Source organism: Excalfactoria chinensis, chromosome 4 (assembly GCF_039878825.1).
Source record: "Excalfactoria chinensis isolate bCotChi1 chromosome 4, bCotChi1.hap2, whole genome shotgun sequence".
Lineage (NCBI taxonomy): Eukaryota > Metazoa > Chordata > Aves > Galliformes > Phasianidae > Excalfactoria > Excalfactoria chinensis.
In genome coordinates, this window is record NC_092828.1 from 11,592,171 (window position 1) to 11,616,649 (window position 24,479).

Consider the following 24,479-nt stretch of genomic DNA (forward strand, 5'->3'; position numbering starts at 1 on the left):
TTGTTTTCTACATGAAGACATTTGGAATATCTGTTTGCTTTCCAACACCCACCACAGCCATAAACGAACCTCTTCAAAACCTCCAAGCTTTGCTGCTGAATACTTTTTAATATGCAAGTGAAAAGCAGAATGACTCTTTGGGTCTTATTCAGCCAGTGACTTTGCATCACAATATACCAGTACTTAGGTTTAGCTTAAGCTGTCAAAAATCTGTTTTGAATTGTGATCATCTATTCCTGCAAGCAGAAAATATCTAAATTGATACAATGGATGGATGAATTTCTGTATAGTATTTCCTCCATTAAGTACTTTAATGTAAATAGTGTACCGAGATCTAGTACCATCCCTCCCACCTCCAAAAATCTACATTAAAATCTTTTGGATATATTTCATTAATCATTTTGTCAAGACTGCAGATGAAAAGAGCTATTTGTATTTATGATGGTTGGTAATTAAACATTTACAGTGTTGTGCCAATATTTAATTCACAGTGTAGAAGGAGCAAACTGAACAGAAGGTGAATCTGGCAGAGTTTGTGGTAGAGAGATGCTGTGGGAATGTGTGTGTGTGAGCAGAACTGTAACACTGCAGAGCAAGTGGCATTGCAATAAAATGTTGTAGCAGCAAATTGCTTTTCCAGTTGTGTTTGACTTCCCTCTCTCTTCCCTAGAAGAGAAATAAGAAAGAAATACTGTACCCTTGAAATGATGACAAGAAACAAAAAGAGACTTTGGGAGTGAGGATCACTGGCTGTTTTTGCAAAGCAATAAAGCCATACAGAATAAATGAGTCCCAAGGAGTTTCTTTTGATTTTTATGGCTTCTGCACTTTGTTTTTCCCTACTGTCTCACAAAGTACTTTGTAAAAGCCTTCCTTATTTATTTGGCTTGCCTTTTCTTTTTTCATTTCTGCTGGAAAAGCAAGACAGCACTTATTGCAAGTGTCTGGTATAAAATAAAATACTACTTTTTCATGTAAGGATGGAAACTGTTTAAATGGCTTATTCTTACTCCTGCTGAAATGACCACAATCATTCCTATTTTCTCATAATGATGAGACTGTATCTCCAAAAAATGCCTATGTCATAACAAACACAATTCATCTGTTGGTGCACTGTATATGTATTTGTATATGAATTGCCTGTGTACACTGACTTTATACCCCATGGAGGCAGAGCTACAGGGAGATCCATCTGCTGAAGGAGACAAGACAGAACAAAGGCACTGCATCCTACAAGCATCTTTTTTTATTCATTTCTTTGGGCCTACAACTGCCTAACTGAGCTGCAGGCATGTGAATTTTGTTCAAGTCCGAAGTTCAAGGAGACAAACCCCATCCCAGAACTTCTCAGGATTATTCCCAAGCCATGTCATTTCTAGTCACTGTTTGATTCTCACAAAGCACCACTGTCAGTGCCTCTCATGGTAAGATAGTTCTTTATAGCTATGTAAGAATGGAAAGATGAAAAGTGCTTTGGGTCTCCACTGTGTAGCCAAGAGCAATTGCTGACCTGCACAGTAAATAGATGAAGACAATTATATGCAATGTAAAGCTCAGCTTGCAGTCAGTGGAAGTGCCATGGTCTCCAGATACACCTGAGCACCAGTGCCATGACTTTTTTTCAAGAAGTAAAGTTGCTTGAGAAATGACCGTGAGGTCACAACCGTGAAATTGAAGTGTTTGAGTGGGCCAGCATTCGTGGATAATACTCTACAAACACATTCAAGGAGATGCCATCTATCAAATAACCAGGCTCATCTCAAAACCAGCTTAGTGAAGCATTGGCAAAAGTCCCCTCCCACGAGCCAGATCAAACTGCAAATGTTCAAAAGACTCCTGCTGGTAATTGAATTCTACCTGCGGGAAAAACCCTCAGATTTTAATGTGTCATTGATGACATTCTTATATTTTAAAGGCTGTGGATCAGGACTTATTCAATAGATAGACTGCTTGGTGGCTGGGTGTCTGTTAGCAAGCACTGCAGCCCACTATGAAGAGTTCCATGGTGCAAATGCAGACTGAGATCCTTGTGAGTGACATCGGAGGAACATTTCATGCTTCATGTATTACTGATCTTACCCCCTAAAGCTTCATTTCTTTAATCTGTAATATCTGTTACAGCCTGGATCCTGCAAATGAGAATCGCCATTAATTTGTTTAGGATTGCTCACATAAAATCTTTCATTTCTCACTAGGATTGAGATGAAAGATCATAATACATTGTAAATGAAACAGAGAAATAGATTTTTCCAGATGTCATATAAAATGTTACCCACTCTGGAACTTACAAAGTGAAAAAAAGATAATTTAAAAAAAAAGAAGCGATGATTGTGAAACAGTTTATTCCGGGCAATGAAAACTGTCCTCTTTAGGACCAGAATCTCTACCCCTTTGATCTTACGATTTCAGTCTGTGCCAAAATTAATCAAGTAAATCCACATTATGCTTATAACAGATGTAAATTTTTTACCTTACTGCTTTAGTAGAACTTCTCTGTAGTTGAGAGGAACAACATATCATTTCATGGAGCAATAAAAATCTGTATTTTATGAAAAAATTTTGACAAAACTTACATATAATGTGAAACCAAATTTTAAAATCTATTCGATTACAAACAATACAGTAAAAATAGGTTATTACAAATAAAATGCCTATCACTTCCAAAGGCTTAAATTATGTCTTAAAAAATCTGAAATGAAATTTGCTTACATAACTCTTAAAAAAGAAAAGCACAATTGGACAGAACGAGCATGCATTTAATATCAAAATGTGGATGTACAAGTTGTAAAATACCATAAATGTATTAAATATATGGAATTGTGGATGCTCTTCTTCTTCTTTTTTTTTTTTTTTTTTTTTTTTTTTTTTTTTTTTTACTAAAAAAAAAAAAAGAGACTTCACGTAATCAATACCAAAGGATAATGTATGTTTCTTTCCATTCAAGACAGTTCTTATCCAGAATAGATCCATGGAAACAGATTTCTTCACATTTTATAACACCTAACTCTGGATCTGAACAAATTCTTCATTTTTTTTAGCTCTTCTTACTAAGCTGCTATTCAGCTCAGGCTCTGTCAGCCTGTAAAGATCAGTCTTTGTCATATTTATGAAACACTGCTGTTGTGTTTGATCCCACATCCTCAAAAGTCACTAGCAATACTTTGACTTGGCCTGGGTCACATCTCTTACTACAGAGCAGAATGTATGAAGTTAAAGAACAAAATAAAGACATTCACGATGCAACATTGCTAGTGGCCTTCAGGTAGTTAAATTATTCAGTGTTTATCCTATTTGACATTACAATCATGTATTTACATCATGTACATCTGTTATAAACTCAACAGCAGATGTTTGGAAACAGCTGTGTCTAGCAGTTCCACAAAATTCAATATTGGATCATTTTAATTAATGGAGACAGAGAGGATAGCTTAAAGCCTTCAAGATCAAGCTGGCCCCGGTGCAACTTGTCTCTTGCAAGTGGCCAGAAACATGGCAATATTTGAGAGGCTGCTTAGTGAATTGTTTCAAGTTTTCTTCCAGGATTTTGAAAAGGAAAGTCAAACTTATAAAACTGTATTTTGTTGTTGAGGGTCACTTTTTTTCCAGTGGCGGAGTCAGAAGAACAGAGTTTTAGATGGAAGTTCTCAGCCAGTTTCTCTGTGGGCTTGCCATCAGCTGGGGATACTGCAGGAGGACTGATTGCTTGGGATCCAAGGGGTGAGTGTGAAGGCATGTGGGAGAGGATCCTTCCTTACCCCCCAGATGAAAGCTGTAGCTCACTAGCTGCTGCAGCCTCTTGTGCAGCCATGTCCAAGCAAGTTGTTGTTACGTCCATCTTGAAGCTTCCCATGGCTCTGCAAGGATGCTCTGCTGTCTGTGCTGGAAGTCTGCCCGCTTTCATCCTGCTGCCTTCTTAGTCTGCCGAAGGTTAAAAACATTGACAGATTTACAGCTCTGACCTACAGGTAACTGCATCAGCATAACTGTTGTCTGTCTTATGGACAACCACATATACCTGTGTATAAAATAGATTTCTGCAACATTCTGCCTCTATTAACTTCCCTAGCTTTTTTTGTCTCTCTTTGAATTCTTCCTCTCTTCCTACGCGCAGTTGAGCCTTGGTTAAATCCTGCTCCTATCAAAGCAAATAACGAGCAGAGGATTGTGCTTTCTCTGGCTTTGTCACTTCTACCTAGATGTAGCATGACAAATCTCTTACCAGCACAAGAAAACATGTCAGGTGAATATATTTTCAAGGAATAATAAAAATCTTGCACTGTGTAAAGTCATCTTCTCTAGGCACCGTTTTCTAGAGAACAGCTGCAGGCCAGGTGGCATCTGCAATCCTCACCACAAACTCCTAAATGCTTCTGTTCAAGGCTGGTATAAACTTCTCTGATTTTCCAGAGGCTCTTTTAATACTTAATATAGTTTTCCAAATACAAAGACATGAGTAATTCTGTAAAGAGCTGTAAAGATTCATGGGGAAGCTGCTGTAGAGATCAATTTTTTTTTAAACTATGAACCACTGGTATTTTGTTGGGTTTTTTTTTGGAGGAATTTTTTTTTTTTTTTTTCTTAAAATATGATAAACTGGTCATGTATTCCCAAAAAAAGAAAAAAAAGGCACTAAGAACTGTCACCAGAGATGCCATGGGAGAAACACTTTGTGACAGAGACCATAAGTGGTATGATATACTCCAGAAATACCTTGCAAGTAACACTGAATACGTAGAAATTATTTAATAATGACAAAACACATAAAATCGAAATGTAAAGGCTGAGTTTGAAAAGGGTGAAATAAAGACTATAGAGACATCAACTGACAACTCAGAAGAGAATGTAAAAAGAACATGAAATTTCTGCCTTGGCTAAGTGGAGGTCTAAGGCAGAATATTTAATTTTAATGAAAACACTTTCCAAATAGATACAGATTAAAAGAGCACAAACACTGGCACATTAAATAACGAATATAAGGCAGACTAAAGAATAAAAATGAACTTTCAAATGAACTTTGACAAATCATCAAGAGAGGATTTTCATCCAAGTGTCCTAAGAAAATTGAAATATATAGCTCCTGTACAGCAGAGTGGAGTACGTAACTTACTGTTGAAACTATCCTGGCAACAAATGATGGAACATAACTAATGTGATGGCATGGTTTTTATTTTACTCTACTATGGTTTCAAAGGAGATCTGGAGAACTACCAAGGGAGTAATTGAATCAGAGTCTTGAACCGCTTCAGGGTATGAGATACTGGCCCTTGTAAGACCAAGGTATTTGTAAACATCAAAACAAAAGGCCACAGTGCTTGGAAACTCTCATTGAATACTGTGGGTTACAGACCTGTGTAAACTGCTAATTAGTGGGATGATGCAGTTTTTTTGGAGACCCAAGGAATCATCTCTGACTTGTGTTTTCCCCTGAATTTCTTTAATATTTATTTTGTCCATAGCATTCTGAAAAATAGAGCATTCACCACACCCTTAAAATTAATGGGAAAAAAATAAGCCTCTCAGTAACAGCAGAAAGCAGAAAAACATCTTTTTTTAATGTAAACCACTCAGACTGGCATAAAGGCAGCATTTAAGGATTCAAAAGATACCACTGCTTAGCCTCAAACTTCTCATTCTCTACAGATTTGGTTTCTATTTTTGATTTATTTCCATTTTTTTTTTCTTTTATTCTGTCTCTACTCAAGGGCTGTTATTAAATCGCACTCAGATTATGGGGTTTTGGAAGTGGTGAAATAGTACATTATTTTAGCAGTGCTTCATTGTATTCTCTTAACAGAAATTGTCTATGTCTGTATCTACCCATATGTACAAAATATCAAAGTAAGCAACAGGTTATTAATCTAATGGTGCAAACAAAATTTAACTCTTATTTAACTGTTTAATGTTATAAATCACTTTATTGAGTGTTTAAAATTATGTTAAAGACTTCATTGTAAGCAGTTATAATGGGTACATTAACAACTTCCTACCAGTAGGTCCCGAGAATGTAAAAACATAACAAGAATCAGGAGATATTGATTCTGTTTATTACCACTGTCACCTTCTGGGCAAACTGCAGCCCTTTTCTGTTCCTCATCCTTTCTCCCTACAAGTAGAGAATGTGTAAAGGGCTGAGGAGGAAAAGTATTTGTCCAGAAATCTCACGTTGATTGGAGCTAGTCATAATTCTGGGTCAGACAAGTAGTGGCTAAGAACTAGCAACAAAAAGAACGTGAATCAAAATACAAAGTCAAGGAGAAAAGATTGACCAATTGCTGGTATGGAAGATATGAAAAAGGAAATGGAGACTTCTAAAACTAAGGCAAGCATATAATGAAACCTGATAGCAAACTTGGGAACCACCAAGTAACAGCTTAAGGCACAGGTATATTCACCAGCTGAAGAAAATTACTGAAATTTTGTCTTTAGGCTGTCTAATACAATATGATCAGTGTAGAAGGAAGAAAAGTTATAAATTCAAATGTAATGATTTCAGATTTGTAAGAGACTAAGAATCAGGAAACTCTCCAAACAGAATGATTTAGCTGGTCTTGGAGACATTCCTGGGGGTATTTTCTCTTCACCCAGAACATTGCAATTTGTGAAAAAAAATAAAATAAAATAAGGCAATTATTCTGTACTTCAATATCACTCCAAAGTGCAGAGAGGCTCAGGTCAAGACCTAAACAAATCTCACCACTGCAGCTGTGTGTGAACAAGTAGTCTCTTCTATTAAATTTTGGGCAATTTCAAAAGTGAAATTCACCCTTTGTTCATGCATTCTTGATCACTTTATGCTATAGCTGGAGCACTTTTCCATCAGATATTGTCAGCTTTACAAAAACACATGTAGGTCAACACAGTCCCTGTAATCCTGGTAAAATAAATGCACTCCAGGGCGTTCTGTTTAAAAAAATGGCACTAGAGCAATAAATCATTTGTTTGAAACTGCTTTCTAGAGAATGACTTATCTCTCCTTTATGATGATGCAGCCACAGACTGTGATAACTTGATAAAGACCCAGGGAGAATGAATGGCTTAAAGGGAACATAGTTGTTGTGGTTTTGAACCATATAGTTATTCTTTTGCTGAATGCTATGAACAGAGGGTAAATGGTGAAATGGCCAGCTGTGGTTGAAAAGAATGAACAAATGGCTCTAGTAGATAGTCATACCTGAAGAAAAAGCCCACAGCCTTTCTCAGCTGAAAATGAGTTAGCACAATGTCTATTAAATTTATTTCAAAAAAATTCTGTACAAATAGATAAGTAGGCTCAAATGCAGTTATGCTGGGAATTGAGAGAGGTTCTGCTGAACCAAAGAGTAGATAAGTACAGATATCTTTGCTCTCACCACTAATCCTTACAATTTCAATAGTGCGCAACACTGAGTATTGAGCAGCATGTTCTCCAGTAGTGAAGAAGAAAGAAGCCTCAGAAATGACGGAATAAACACAGTGGCCATCAAGGCCAAAAATTCTCCCAGCAGAGAGAGAATTCTAGCCAGAAGTACCACTCCATGTACACCAGGATCCACAGGACACTCTTTTTACTATGTTAAATTTGCCAGTTTTACAAAGAACTGTCCTGAATATGGAAGAAAGAAAATGATGTGAGTTGATTGTGGAATCTGCTTTATCATTTCTAGGTTTAGTATCTTATCTTAGCCTATTAATATTTCAACCCACTTTCCAGTGAAAACAAATGTATTTGCTTTTGGTTTGTGCAAAAGGAAGGCATAGTAAGTCCAAATTTAGAAATTCTCTATTTCAGGATAAAGAATTCAACTAAGGGAAACTTTTACATTTCCTGAAATAAACCTTTGAGAGTAGATAAACCTGTAGAAAAAAATTATCCCAGTTATCCTCCACAAAGAGGAGGTTTGAGGTCCAAAATGAGCAGGTACATCTAAACTACGTTTACAAATTAATGTATCTTGGGGGACAGATTTCTAAATAGTTAGAAACACTCCTCAGTTCTTTCATTTATCAGATACACTTAAATACTGTTGATCTCTTCTGCAGATGGTCTTGCTGGGAGGCTAATTATGAACATGTCCAAATCAAGAAAAGAAAAACAACTTAATGAAAAGAGCCCACCCATTATTACTATGCTAAAGAAGACAATGTTTCAACAGTAGATCACTGTGCATATCAGTGATTTGTCTACTGGGGCAGATACAGAAGATATAAGCGGGAAATCAGAACAATGATAAAGACACTTAGTACACATACAATGTTTTCTGAATATAGACTCTTTGTAGCTAGTATCACTTCAAAACATAACACTAAATTTTTCCATTCTCACTATAAATATATATCCATGAAATTTTATAAGTTAGAAGAAGCCAGACAGTTATATACATAGGTATTGTTTTGTTATATCCTGCTCCTAGAAATGTGGATATTATGCCACATAAAAAACTGATGGGCAGTATGGAAAATATCCAGCAATATTGCAAAAACCCTAGCAAAATAGAAAATCATTTTTACAGAGTGGTATAATGCTGTGAAGTTGCAGTCCATGAAGCATGAGAAACCCTACAGCAGCAATAACTCATGGGGACACCAACAAATTTGCAAATACTCAATGTCTCTAGCCAAGATATAGGCTAGCTGTAGGCAGCCAAGGCTGAATTGCTATTTCTTGGTACTGTTCCCAGTCAGGTGTTAAAAAAAAAAAAAAAAAAAAGGCTTAATAGGATTTTGGAGTCTAACTTCAACAATAAAACGTGCTTATTTCTTCCCTGTGAAACAAGGACAGAGCATATCCCCGTGTTCCTTAAATTTCTGAGTGGATTTATGCAGAGAAACTCTTTCTGAGAAATGTCAGAAGGGTTTCCACTGTGAAGACTCAGACTCACACTATCACCTAAAGTTCAGCATCACCCTTGGTATTGCTAGCCCAGGGTGTGACAGAAGGTATAAATGGAAAGCTGTTGGCTTACTTGAGTATTATATATCTGTGTAAACATTGAGAAGGAATATGTTTTTGTTTACATCTCCAATCTAAATACTGAATATACAGTGAAACATGGAAGGTATTCAGATGAAAGCTAACAATATTGGTCACTGCAGCTCATTTTCTGGGATCTCTCTCCCAGCATCCCCCAAAAGACTCTGTTCTATTGTTTTGATTCTGACTAGAAATGCACTCGTAATCCATCATGCTTTAACCAGAAGAACAGATTGACTTCTCCAAGTACGTGCTAAGCTTTTCATTTTTAAAAGGTATCTTGCTTAAGCTTCATAGTAGCTCATGCCCTGAAGCAGAAGTGCCTATGCTACAAAATCAGGGAGGTTATTTGGCAGTAATATGTAGGTCCAGTGGTGTGCACACGTCTTTTCAAAAATAAAGTGTTTTGTGCATGTGAGTCTTATACTTCATTTTGAAAGCTTCTCCCATTATTTTCTGCTAACATTTTAACATCAGTTGCAGGCAGTGACTGTAGAACTATTGATTACTGAGCAGCTTGGCTTCTCATCTGGCTGCCACTGTGCAGAATAAGAACTGAGTTTAATACATGGACACTTAATTTTCTGCCTGCATTTTTGAAAATTTTGGCTTATAAATTAACTCTTGTTGTGTTCTATTTTTTGTGAAATTGAAGAAGTTGGCAGTATTTTGTAATTACAAATGAGTGCTACTCTTTCATATTTCCATTATTCTGCTTACCAGTTCTTACTGCCAGGTTTTTTATTTTTTCATTTTTTATTTTTGAAAAAAGTAAAACAAATAACAAGAAAGAAGAGAGCAGAGCTCACCTGATGATTTTTTTTCTTAACAGAATGAGTATAACTTAGAAGAGCATTTTTACTTTCCTAAACGAAATAATCACCAAATATATCAGAATGGAGTGGAAATTCATGTGTTTGCCTTCTTCTTTTAACAAGGTAATTAAAAAGAGCTTGTGAGTTGATTAGAAACTCAGGAATTTTGCTTGTTTTACACTTCCATCAGTAAATATGAAAACATTAATTTTTCCCAATGTTAATATTACAGAAGCATGCAAACAAAAAAGAGCAAATATGACACTTCTGGATTGTCCTCACAGGAGATCTTGGTCCAAATCACAGATCTAATTGTGACTTTTGGTGCTTGTGTATAATGCCCAGGTTTGCAGGGTGAGAAGCTGGTATATGACTTGGACACATGAATAGAGGTAAGTCCTCATCTTATCTTGTCAATTTGTTTAGAAATTTCTGATTCTGAAAAGAAGACTTTTGATTCCATAACAATATGTACCAGAATCACCTGATAAAATAGTTCTTCATGGGATTAATTTACATGGTAACCTGAGTATCTTCCAAATTATTCACTTATGTCCCATTCCACAAATGATATCCAAGAGGGCTTTCATCACAGAAAACAATGACAGAGTTTTCCACGTTTAGGCATTGACTGCACTCTTACCAGAAAATAAAATAGTGGAGGGATAGGTGCCTGGAATCTAAGCAGTGCAGGCTATGTTGCATTCTTATGGATCTCTAATCTTGAAAATAGGGCTGTTTTGGAAGCTGGGAGCATACTGGGGCTGGCTTTAGGACAGACTGGAATGAGACTCAACACTCATCATGCAGCAGTGTCACTGTTGCCTGTTTTTGGCCTCCTGTCCTCAAAACTGGATATATGTGGCTCAAATGTAGTTTTTCCCATAGTGGTGTTCAGTGCCATATGAGACACCCTGATTGACACAGAAAGCCTGTGCCTTTTGGACTGGCAACTAGGCATTTATTTTCACCTAAATGAAATGAGCCCAGAGCTGTGGAATGGATTTTATGCCAGCTAACTGTAGACAACTGAAAGATTAGCTCAGGCTCTCAAAACAAGATAGAGGAACTGACATAGCATAATGAGTTCCAGCATAACTTATCTGATATACGTGTCACAGACCAACTCTGAGAGATACATCTCTCCTCGGTGTTCACTAATGGAGCTTAAACTAAATAAACGGCTTTAATTTGATTAGTTTAGAGGAATATTGGTCTTGTTGCATCTCCAGAAAAAATAGAGATACCCTTCCTCTCTGTACACAAACTCAGGGTTCCTGTCTAGCACCTGCAGGAATTCAGCACAAACTACATTGCTTAGCAGAGCCAATGTGCTTCTGTATTGGAGCTAATTTACACCCATACTGTTCAGGCATGCAGAAACTGAATAGTCCTATAAGCCTAGTACATAGCACAAGCCAATAAATACTGCCAAGAGCTGGTAAGGAAGTCACCCAAAAGCACAGGGGTGCAATTACCTGCTCATCCATGCAGATGTGACATCTAATTCCAATTTATTTCAGTTTCTTTTGAAAATCTTGCACACACCCTTTGGAGTAGTTGTTCTGCATCTAACCAGTATTTAAGTCTGTCTGCCTTTGACTCTAAACATGTCCTCTTGGTGCTGTCTGCTCCAGTGGAAACAACCACAGTCTCAGATCTCTTTTCTACATACTCTGTAACACATGTTTTGACAGCACACTCAATTACCGTGTAATCATTCAAATAACTCTCTTTTAACTCCATTAAAATTTAAATGATGGAGGCACAGACTAAAAGGTGTGGTTTATTACAGACGAATGTGAAAAGTAAAATTTTGGAGAAAGTATTCCCATGTAGTGCAGGTGTGTTCTTGTACCATTGACACTCAGGTCATTTACTCCCACCTTTTCCCAAAACCCTTGGGAAAATATGCCTCTACTATGGGTAACTGATTCAGGTTGATGATTCTTGTTGAGTGATTACTCTCAGTAAATGCCCGTGAGTATAACTTTTTATCAACCAGCAATTTATAATCAAGCATAATCGGTTCAGGTTCACATACAAAGTGAATGACATGAAATCCTGCTATGTGGAATTCAAGTTACAAATTATATCGGATCTGTAGCATGTTCACTGACAATGTTTTGAGATGTCATGTTTACCCTGGGACTTAATATGGCAAAATAAAAGAAGAGATGAAGTAAATGAATGCAAGCAGCAAGCAATGTACAGCCATTTAAGAAAATAAAACAATGGATAAGCACTAACTTTAAAGCCTTGCTTAGACTAGAAACAAAGGTGTCCCTTACAAATGGGTTATTCACTGTTCAAGACCAGATCTATCTTAAATAGTATGTGTTTTGCTCAGCCACATCATAAAATGTGAAATGTTTTTTCTATCTTCAATGTATGCTTGTGGATCCACATGCACAAGTAACAGGAAAGCAACTCTAATTTTCCCAATGACATAATGGTGAATAGGTTTTATGGGAAAAGAAGGAGAAAAAAAAAATCTAGAATCCAGTTTACAAACTGCAAACATATGCCCATGACTAAGGATACTTTCTCAGCAGTGAGTGCAAAAATTCTTTGTCAAAAATGTGTTTCCAAGCCTGCTTCCAGTGTACTTCTTGAAAGATACAGAGTAACCCTCCTGTAAAGCAGTGTCACAATCACTGCATTGACATCTTCTCTTTCTTTATTCTTCCGGTAGAAATTTCAAGGTAGGCTGATCCTTTAGGTCATGTCCAAATGAGATACATATGGAGGAAGACAACTCCTAGAGGTAGGGATCTAAGGGTAGATCTACATCTTATCAGAAATGTCCTCAAACATAGCTTTCTCCATCGAGCCTCTGGAACTAAGAGCATGTTACAGAGGGGGCTGGAGTCAAAATGCCAGTTAACAGGCAGCAGATAACAATTAAATGGATAACAATACGCAGAGAACTTAAAGGCAAATAATAGCATGGGGCCTGTAAAAAGCCTGTTCCTTTGCTGCCATGATGATACACATCTGCAGCTCTCTGTCGTTGAGCCCACATAGCAGATTATCATCACTAAGCAGGACGGGACAGAAGGGCAGCCATCCATCACTGAGATGTTACCATTCAGTCCCATCTATCTTGCTTCTTTTCTTTCCTTTTCATCTCTGTCCATACTGCTGGGGAAAGGATCCTGGATCAGAGATGAGAGGGGAAAATCATATCTATGGCAAATTTGTTGCCCAGCAGCACCAGTTTCTTTACTGTGGCATCTCTAACCAAAACTGCAGGTCCATGATAGCTATAAAGTCAATAATTTAAGGATTATTTAATGACACTTTATAAAGCAGGGAGCTGGTCTGGCTCAGTAAAAACTCCCAGACTGGAATAAGTGCCTTGGAGGTGGCTAATTCAGCTGTACCTTTCTCCTGTTCTTGCTAAAACAGGTTTCCAGGAATCAGTCTATGAGTTTCCAGGGAGCAAGCACAGCCTGCACTGACCTCCCTGCTGCCTCATCTCTCTCCACTTTTTCTTCATAGAGACTTCTCTGCCAAACTCCAAAACTTAAAATCACAGAAAATCTATCTCTTCTGCAGCCTTTTTATTCCCTGAAGAATAAACATCCTCACTTGAAAGAGACATAGCTGGTAGCTCACTTCTGATCACACAGCATCATTTCAGCCTTCAGTCACCAAACCTCCCTACACAATGCCTGGGGAAAGTTGTTGCCTAACACAGAGGTTTGAGGAAGTCACTGAACTGAACACAGAGATGTCTGGGTTAGACAATGAGGTGAACCCACAACAGGACTACACATTATGATAAATTGATAAATTTATTCTTAGTCTTAGATAAATTAAGTCTTACCTTAGTCTCTCACTGTCCTAAATTTGCTCTACTTTCCCTATATTTGCTCTACTTTCCCTATTTCTAAAAAGAAGATATATGTATATATGCATATATGCATATATGCATACATGTACAAATTTTACTGTGCAAAACTTGTATTCTTATGCAGACACTATATGAAGATGAACACTATATAAGCAGTGAGATAAAATAAAAGCACACACAGATATCCCATCTAATGAAGATTCCCATCTCAGAGCGGCCCATTTCAGATGAGAGTGAACATCAAAAAACAAGGCAAGTGGAGATAAATGTCTGCAGTGACATATCCTCCTCTCTGCTGACATTTTCAGACTTTCCAAATCAATGAGTATATTGAGGGTCTCAGATTTCATGGACATTTATGGACATGAAGACAGACAAAGAGAAATCATGAAGCTAGTCTCTTACAGTCATTGAATTATTGTGGTGTGTTGTAAGGCCATCATTTATCATATGTATGATTTTTTTCAGTGTAACTTAGGAAAAAATGTATTATATTTTACTTAGAATCATAAAATTTAGGTACATTTCCAAATTCAGATGTGTATAAATGAAGACGGCTTTGCCTTTCCTCTGCCTATGAATTGACTTTTGATTTGTTTTCATTAGGTTTTTTTTTTCTGGTTGTCTGCATTGCTGAAGCTCTACATTAATTATCCTGAACCTCTGGTCCTCTCCATTGCTTTGACAATGAGAATACTCTGATATAGGCGTCCCTTCCCCCACAGATATTAATTCCTGAAGATGGATGTTAGTTAGTTTAGTGAAGTGTAGCAACCAAAGTCATGTGTTTGTTTGCCTGGGAAAACTTCTGCTATTTTCATTTTTCTATAAGGCTTTGAAAATGAAAATGAGATTTCAAATATGTTTTTTTTTTTTTTTTTTTTTTTTTTTTTTTTTTTTTTTCCTTCCATGAAACTGTGAAGGGAACACATTATTGCAAGTTTCTGTATGACCTCTTTTTCCTCAAAACTGAGTTTGAAGGTATGCCTGTAGAATGATGACCGGCTTAGGCTAGCTAGTGCTTAAATCTTTAGGCAGCTTTGTTTCCTGAGAAAGTAGGAACATTTGGACAGGTAATACTAAACTAGTAATAATGAGTGGTAAACAAAGAAAGAGGTGAAAGAGTTTGTGTGACCGCACAGTGGTTATTAGCACCAAAAAAAACAACCTAGGTTCAATCTTACTCAGAAAGGTATGTTTTCAATTGTGTGAGATTCCAAGAGAAATGTTCAAAAGCAGACATATCCTTTAAGAAAGTGATAAGAAGAGATCAATGAAGAGCAGCACAAATACTTGAAATGCTCAGATGGAGATAGACTTCTGTTGAATCAAGGTTAGGAGTGGGAAGAGAAGTTGTGGCATAGCCTTAGCCAAAAAACTTTCAGATATTATGGGGATTGTAAAACTAGAAATATCTCTAAAGAAACTAAATGACATAAAATACCTGTTAAGAAAAGTACTTCAATAAGATATATTACAAATCAGTATGAATATTGAATTGCAATCAAGCTGTAATGAAAGGGAACATTTGGGGACCCTGAATTTGAATCTGAAAGAAAAGGAACTACAAAAAAGTGAACATCAGTTTGGTACAGAGAATTAAGTTTTTTTCTTTGTTTTTTTTTTTTTTTTTTTTTTTTTTTGCATATGACATGGACAAAATCAGAAAATATGATTTTAAGCATCTTAATATATCTGGAGTATGGTCACTCAGCTTTTACTCTTTATTCTAGAAGTGGATTGTATAACTACAGCTGCTCAGTGTCTATTAGGAAAGCATTAGGTATGGCCAGACATTAAGTACCATAGCAAGAAAAGAGAGGGATTGTGCACAACAGACATCCTACTGTTTCAAATTGTGGCATAAATTTTTTTGTGTAGTTGCAGGGCCCCAGTGCATTAGGAAAGAGTGAAATCTGTTCAGTCAATGGAGACTAGATAGTTGAACATCACAGGAATGTTACTACAGGATATTAGAATTAAAATGAAAAAACTTTGACATTAAAATCAGTACCAAGTTTCTGAAACGATCCATTTGGATTGCTTTAAATAAAGAAATGTTCCTCATTGCTCCATCCCTTTACTTAAAGTAAGTACTGGGACTTTGAATCCATTTTCACATGCACTGTATATATATATATGTGGCTATATAATTTCATTACTAGTCTGATTATTTTGATGACAAGTTAGTGAAGCATTCAGCTGAAGGATCATTCTGACTGAGGTGCAGATATTTCCTATGTTTCCTCTGTTTTTCTTTATCTGCTCACCTGCTCAATCTTAAAGATGTCTTTCAGAGAGTAGAAGAGGCTCAGGAACCATAAAGGATAAGAAATGAGACTAGAAGAAAATATTGTTTCTGCTTCTGCTTCTTCATTTTGTGCTGTTTTAGGTTTTGAACATTCATAGCCAAATGTCAATTTACATGAAGATTTCTTTAGTGATTACAGCACCAAAATAGCAAGATAATCCATGCTCAGCTTTTTAATGAAGCCAGGAAGAAACATCATGGCTTTATCTGTACAGTATTTTTTTTCATTATTTATTCCCTGAAGAAAATATAGCCTATAGCTTCTAAATAAGATAAGATCAGCTGCTGGAAGAATTGCTAACAAGATGCCTGCAGATACTGTGTAATATTTGGTGCTGCATTTCTAGATACAATAAAGCATCTATCTGTAGAAATAAATTTTAAAACAAACAAACAAGAAAGTCAATTTGTCGGCAGAAAGAACTAAAGAAGTCCCTGAAATGAACATAAAATCCTCATCTCCAACCAAGATTCAGGACACTCTTGATCATAGTCCATTCAGTTTATATTTGAAGCTAAGAAACAGGCTTTACTGCCACTCTTAGAGAAGAATACAAAAGATTTCCTCCACCACTTTCAAACATGGCTTGCAAAAGGCTGTTTTTCTTATGTTATTCAACATTGTACTGGGACAGTGTGTAATCATGTCTTAAAGGTATGTACTCATACTTCCTCATGCTCATCTTCTTTAAATCATTCCTGTGAATACCCATGACTATACACTGAACTTTAGAATGAAATAGGAAAATAAAAATTTGTACACTCTGTATTTGCTAACATTGATTTTTACTTTCCATACTTGCTAGCATTAACTCAGAATCATAGAATCATAGAATCATTAATGTTTGAGAAAACCTCTAAGGTCACCTAGTCTAATCATCTCTATCACCAACATGCCCACTCTCACTGCTTGGTTACTTCAGTCAGCCTCTTGAATTTTTTCTGCATTTTTAAAGAATAGTGAGCCCTAGCTTTAACCCAAATATACCATTTGTCCCCCTTTAATTGCACACTGTAAGATCCTCCTTGTCTTCTGAGCTTTGCCAAATGAAAACTGAATATGATCTATTTCAAGATTTGCAACATCTGATGTAAGATTAAAGATATATATTGAAAAAGAGGCACAGCCTTAGAATATCAGACAGATAAATACAGTCTGCTTTTCCTAGCAAATATTTTACAAGTAATGAACTGCAAGACGTAGAAATAGAATGGTTAATTCTACACTCTACAAGGAGATCACTGTGTGACTCTACATTGTTCAACCTGTGTTTTTTCCTAGAATACTTCTAGTTTGGAGATTTTCATTTTTCCCCTTGGAAGAGAGGCTACATTTTTTTAATTATGATTGCTTAGCATGTTTTCAAACAGCTAGACTGTATAATTGATTCTGCTTAATGTAGAGGACCATGGTGGAATATCAGAGCATCTGACTGTGTTAATTTGAAACTAACTTTAAGATGTGCTTGGGATTAACACCTGGAAGACTGATATGATCATTTATGGGATATTGTCTTTGTAGGAACAGCTAATGTCGTTCAACATCTGCAGTTGTTCCTAAGAATTCTTTTCAACATGCGACTTTGGAAATCCAGGTAAATACCTGCTCAGGTCAAATGAAACTACTGAACATACTTGAATGAAATTGAACAGTAAACCACAAACAATTCTCCTGTTATATCTGTGTATGGTAACTGTTGAGTCATGGCCTGAATCACTGACTGATCTCCTGGGGAAAGGACCTGGTCAGCCCTGAGAGCACAGGTGAAGGCAATTTACTTGTGTGACCAGAAGGGATGGACTTCACCTCTCCCAGACCTCATTCAAGGGCTGACTGCCACCGTCAGAAGATCTCTGGTAGAGATCCCTCTCCTGTGGGGTTTTCCGTGTGAGCTTAGATCTTCAGAAATGGGTAAGTACTTTTTCTTCGTAATACTTTTCCATCAAACTAGTTCCTTTGTCATTACACCTTTTGTAATGCCATACCATTGCACTGGTCTTTCTGATTGTTGCAATCCATAATACAAACGGTTCAACATCAGCTCAGACTCAAACACAGCAAGCTATTTGAAATGAAGTGTATTACAAAGACACATTATTACAGTATTACAAAGGAACATTATAGATATTCTTGATATTCGGACTTGTATTTCTACTGAATCTACGTGCTGTGTAAATGTGAAACACTTTCTCTGTTTATGATATACTTTAAATATCTAGTTCTGATGAAAAAGCCTCTGTTTAAAAAAACTATTTTATGGTGGTGAAGTATGAGTAGGGTTTCCAAGTCAGAACCCTGCCACTCATATCATTAAAATTTCATGGGTTATCTCTTCCTTTGGTTTTGTCTGTTATGAAAAAACAACCCCTTGCGTTGTATTCCTTTTCCTTAATTGTTAATGGCTTCTCTAGAGAAGTGTTTGGGACACTGATGTTATCTTTCTAACCTACTTCCACCATAGGCACTTCTGCTTGCTTTCAGAGATAAAACTATAAAAGTGTTGCATTGGAGACTAAGAGGATGAGGTGAGTGGAAACCCAGGCTTTTAGCTCTGCTGATGTGATCATTAATCACTTTTCTTTAGAGTGCGAGAAAGAAATCATTCTCAAATTAATTTCAGTAGTGAATGCTAAAGAGGCATTAAGAAATGCACTTACTTCTCTCTGTTGAATATGATGAATTCTTTCCTAACGGTTTCCAAGCACTGCTGCAGGTGTACGTTCTTTAAAAAACAGCATGAATAGGTTGATTAAAAATGATAGAAAGTTATAGACAAGATCACAACAACAGAAATGGTACTGAACAAAACAGCTTATGAATGACCACCACCAAAAGGTATTTTGAAGATTCATAGTAAGTGGGCCCTGAAAGCACAATCGTTCTTTCTTTTGGGAGGTGTTCCCCACATAGAATTTCCAGGGATTTTTAAGTCTGATGACTCTAAGAAAAATGGTTTTTGAAAGCATTCAAAATTATTCAGAGCAGCAACAGAACTCATTAAAAAGACTCAATTGAAATGAAAATTCAAATGAGGAAAATGTTTATTTCTTTATCTCCACAAGTGTTTACACTGTTTATTCAGTATGTCTTTCTACGTGGAACACATTAGTCAAGGCCTTGAGAGACGACTTTTAAACATTTATAAATAATAAACATTTTACTGGGTACTCTTCACTTTTGGTACTAGCACTGAATAAATACTCCTAAATATCTGGCAATGTGTGGGAAGCATATTTGCAGTTGGCAACACTTTTTTATACTTTAATGTGGAATCTGTGATAATCTTAAAAATGATTATAGCTACAATATACTGTTACTATTTCACTGAGATAAATGGTTGCTTTTCATCTTTGGAGAAGGATTTTCCAATTATATGTAAACACAGAGAAACATAGAGACCAGCTCTATTTTCACAGATGGTGAAAGGGAACTTTAGTTACTTTGCTCATTATAGAATATATATTACAAGCCAGTGGCTGAAACTATTGCCTCCAACTTACCAGGGGGCAGCTTTCCTTAGTTCCATCCTTGGATTTGTTTTTGGCAAGTCGCTTTTTCTTTTTGTGGAGGGGCTTGGACTCCAAGATCATTTCTTCAAGTTCAAATGTTGGATCACAGTTCAGTCTTCCTTTCTGGTACAAAAGGATTCAAAGTTACTCTTTGATGAAGTATCATTGCATTTATTTTTCAGTTTATCTGGTCAGTGGTAATAGCATTAAGGTTTAAATAATTTCACTTTCATTTATTAAATTATTTCTTCCTTTGTTAAATATTTCACAGTACAAAAACTATACATCGTTTATGACTTAGCTGAATATAAAGAAATTATGTAAATCGTATAGAAATACTAATAATAGTTCAGTCAAAAATGCATCTGTGGGTCAGGCTACAGAGGGAGGAAAAAAACTGGACCTTTTTTATTGCATGCCTCCCATGTACCTCGGGAAAGCAAGACAAGCTCTTGAATGAAAAACCAAGCTGTTAAAATGATGAGACTCTACCCAGATGATGGCATCTACTGACTTCAACTCTTGCCTCTCACCTAAAACCAGAAAATCAATAAATATTTTGTTCTCTGGTCCCAGTTCATCAGTGAAGGCTTTCCTTGATCAACAGAGAGTGAGGTTCTTGGGAAATGCTTGGCCAAAACTAGTCTCTTGAAATAACAAAGCATATTGTGTAAAGATGTATCAGCCTGGAAAAGACACTTTGACTAACATTTTCATTGTTTTTCCTGGTACATCTGATTGATCAGGTGGAAAAACCTCTTCAGTATCAATCTCTATCCTGAAGTGCAGAGCTTTTAATAGGAATTTCAGACTAATCTCTGTAGGTAAAAACCACTGTTTTTCTACTTTTAAATTAGAGCATTATTTTCCCAGCATCAAGCAAGGACCAGTCTTGCAACTCAAATTTAATTTCACATTTCTGAACTATTCTGGCTGTTCATTTTTACTGATATTATGGTTTTCCCTCTTGCAATTCTTCAGGTTTTAAAATGTGGCAAACAAAAGTGAGGAAGTGAAGAAATCTTAGGATTTGAATTATTTTCCATCTGTCTTCGATACCATAATGTGTTGTTGTTTTTTTGTTTTTTTGTTGTTTTTTTTTTTTCAGTAAAATAACTTTCTCAACTCTTACTTCTACAATGTCTCCTAAACTTATTCTCCTTCCAAAATTCAAGTGTGGTGACTTCCAAAGTGACAAGAATATGTCTTTGGACATACATTTAAAGGTAAAGGTAACAGTTAAAAACATTGCATTATTGCACGGTTTCCATTACCGTGTTTACCAATGTCAACATCAGACACAGAAGAAAGCCATTTGGCCAAGAAAGCAGTACCCAACACATAGATTTCATGATTCCTTTTGAAATAATGTCTAAAATAACTTTTTTTCCCACTCTCTCAGGAAACATACCTATGCTCTCCCAGGTAGCCTCAAAGAATATCTGAATCCAAGTGAAAATAACAAAACATCCTCATGAGAACTATAAAGTAAGGAGTTAAAGATACTTGTATGTGGCCAGTTGGAGACTGTCCCATATTTGTTATGCCCAGACTCTGGGATGGATGGGCATAAGCCAGCTGGATGTGGAAAAGTTGTAGTTCCATTATTGTTTCTCATTAGTACAGCCAAGCTACCATACCTCCCTGCTCAGCACTTAGGGCTTGTAGAGTGACGCACATTGCTTGGCTGTACACTTCCAGACCAAAGCTGGTTTGTATCCATCTCTTAGCAGCAGAGTTTACAGCACAGTTTCTTTTTTTTTTTTATTTTTTTTTTTTAAATCATTCTTAGTATGCTACATGTATATTGTTTGGAGATGAATTACAGTGCAGCATAGTTTCAACAACTGAACAAAGTCAAGAAAGTGTTAATGCTACAGCTACTGCTCCTCATTCGTGATATTCAAATCCATTCAATTTACAAATGACAGAATAAGATAAAATAAGAACAAAATGATATCACAGAAAAAGTAATTTCCAGCAAATTCCCTCACAAAATCTGAATGCTTTAAGAAAGGGAACTGTCACAAAGGAAATAGTCTTTTGGAACTGTTTTGAAGGAAAAAGGATTGGCATACTGGGATACTAAAAGCTTTGCAAATGATATGCCAGATAAAAGTTGGAATTGGCAAACTCTGTTCATCTGGCATGTAGACTTACATTAGGAACAAAGCCTGGGGTCACAGCTTTCTCCAAAACAGCATCCCAGTTGACATCAGCTAAGTATGGAGAGCTTTGGATGTCTGCAAGACTTGATAGACGGCACTCTGGGTCCTTGGTGAGGAGCTGTGATCAAACACAAGACATTCTCTAAGGGACTGGATACCATGTAAAACAGGAAAAGTAACAGACATTGTTTGTAATGGTACATGATACAGGGTGAGAGCATGGCTAGGGAATTCTCTAACAACTTCTAGAGGGTACAATCCGAAAAAACTGAAGTAATAACTTGTTGAAATATATATATAATTTAACTGTTACCAGATGGCTGCTGCAAACATGAGCTGTAGAAATGAATTAGTAACCGAAGCCTGTTTACAAATAAACAAGATTCCAAGTGACATGAAATATCAAAGTTCAGTGTCACCCAACAATTTGTATTTCATCTTTTAATTTTGGCAGCAATTAAAATTGACCCCTTTGTTGCTCCATTTATCAAAAATAGATTGCTCATTGCTGCAAAAGAAGAATTTCTTCCATTTCTCTATTCAAACATTCATAAAATCATCAGTGCTGATGATTTGAAATACCTAGAAGAGACAGATGAACCTTACAGTGCAGACAAAAATTAAAATACTCTGGGGTTTTAAGAAAGGTCATGACACATTGAAAAAGAATCCCATCTTGTAGCTTAGTGATATCTCCAGTGAAGCAGCTTGACTTTTACTGTTGCATCTGTAGCAACAAGGACCAGCAAGAAATGCAGCCTTTTTAATTTCTAAGCTTCCTGGCTGGAAACAGCAGCAAAAAGTCAGGGAGCAAATTGGGAATTACACTTTCCTAAAGATTTGCTATCATTAGTGAATTGGTTTTAAAATAAAAAAAATAGGTTTCTATTTCTTTCTGGTTATTAAAAGTGTCAGTTTAGGAATAAGAATAATCCAATTTCTCAAGAAAAAAAAGCAAACCAACATCAACAACATTTGGAAAACCCTAGGAAGCAGCACTACGTCCTTATCCTTTAAGTTTTGGCTATCTAATATGTGTCCTGATGTTCTGCATTGCTGGAGGGGTTTCTGTGCAAGGAGAAAAGAGAGGATGGAAGATGTTGGCACTTTCTTACCTTTTTTAGTAATGCTATCATGCCCTTGCACCATGTAGATGAGTAGTGGACTCTTTCTATCTTGAACATGTTGAGTATTTCATCAATGGGGGTGGCTGAATGAATTTCATATGGCCTCTGGAATTAAGTTAAATCAATATCAATTCAGCAAGAATGGATAACAAATGCACACAATTCATGCTTCCCTGAGCTCAGTATTGTTTGTTCTGGAGATACTGAAGCGTCAAAATATCTTGTGACAATTTTAAGCTAATCATTCATTGCACGTGCTCTTTTCTTTGATGATAATGAATATAATTACTCATAGATGCATTTCTTCTGTAATTTTTCTCTCATGCTAAGTATCCATTCAAATTAGTTGGTGAATAATTTTGTTCCTGTGACGTTTCATATGAAAATAGAATTTACTAATTTACTTCTGTTTTTTTAGCTCGTAGTACTAGAAAATCTTGTAAAGTACCCAAATGCAATATTGCTGGCTAGGGGAAGCTTTGTAATCCTGACTTTACTGAGCAGCAGAAAGAGACATTAAGCATACAAAAATCTGCATGAGATTCACAGTAAGAATTCAGACTTTCCACAACCTAATCTTTTTTCATACCTCTTTTTGAAATCTAAAATAAACTCATTGCATGGATGTATGTATTATTTGGACCTGCAGTGCCTGGGCTTCCCAGTGCTTTCTTCATGAAGACTGAAATGATTTATCTTTTATTAAGTGTAGCCTTTTATTTCCAAAGTACTACCAATAAATTTACTTTCTTCTTAATTATTAAAAAAGCATTTCTAAAGGTGTGTATTTCCGATGAAAACTATGGGATAATGCTCTGTGTTGAGGTATATTTTAAAACTGGGATAGAGCGTGGTTTGCTTGTGAATTAGGCTTTACATAGCAAGTACTGAATGTGCGACATGTGAAATGAGATCTAGAGCCGCATGCTATCAGAGCAGCAGTGTGCAAATGTGTTACCCCTGTAGCTGGAAAATCCAGCACTATTTCAAGCAATGTGCTGTCCTGAATGCTTGGTGGAGGAACACAAGGCATGAGAACTGTTGCAGTTCATCATCCTCCTCTGAGGCTGGGTTGGCTGCATGGTAGCGAAGGGGGCTGCTTATCATGCAGCCCTGTATGCGTGTGCTGCCCTTTTGCAGCCATCTGCAGAGGGGTACTGCAGCAGATGGGGCTTTGGAGCTTGAGGTTGTTGCAGACAAGCCTCGGGTGAAGCACCATGCCTCAGACTACCAATACTTTCCATGTCTCTATTCCTGTCAGTTTAGGACTTAACGAGACTGAAAACATGTAGAAATACAATTTGGGGGAAAAAAAGTACACCTTTTCCAGTTGTATGCAAAGGTATGGGCTCCAAGCCACCCTCTGCCTTGCTCCACAGGAAAGGGCAGCTCTTTGGGAGAAAAGCAGCTGGTTTGGTTGTCTGGAGCATGGACAGATGGAAGTGTTTGCATTTAGAAAAAAAACATTTTGATTCAGTCTCAGCTTTGCCTTGTCTCTGTCCAGACAGGCTTATTCAGAGACAGCTGTACTGATCTTGGCAGATAGACACCCATCTACATCATTTTTCATTTATTAAAGTCACTGGGTAACTTTTGTGATTAGTCATGGCAGTTTCAGCCATCCTTACATGATTGTTGATTGTGTTCCTTTCTTGGAGAAACTCAGTGGTGAAAGGATTGATATAAAAGTAGATGGACGTTTTTTTTTCATTTTATTTTGTGTACATCTAGCAGTTCCC

At 36.6% G+C, this 24,479-nt stretch overlaps 1 protein-coding gene across 2 annotated transcripts in view; it reads right to left on the reverse strand.

The window, feature by feature from the left end:
- Positions 1 to 2,326: 2,326 nt before the first annotated feature.
- STK32B (serine/threonine kinase 32B) overlaps positions 2,327 to 24,479 on the reverse strand; it is a 134,155-nt gene continuing 112,002 nt past the window's right edge. Inside the window, exons 8-12 of one of the 2 annotated variants that reach the window (XM_072334919.1) lie at positions 22,729 to 22,845; positions 21,606 to 21,731; positions 19,437 to 19,568; positions 18,594 to 18,658; positions 2,327 to 3,918 (exon numbers count right to left, since the gene is read on the reverse strand). In XM_072334919.1, the coding sequence (XP_072191020.1) occupies positions 3,780 to 3,918; positions 18,594 to 18,658; positions 19,437 to 19,568; positions 21,606 to 21,731; positions 22,729 to 22,845 (579 nt within the window). In that variant the 3' untranslated portion in view covers positions 2,327 to 3,779. The remainder of the gene's footprint in view (positions 3,919 to 18,593; positions 18,659 to 19,436; positions 19,569 to 21,605; positions 21,732 to 22,728; positions 22,846 to 24,479) is intronic. The other variant, XM_072334920.1, reaches the window with a different exon arrangement.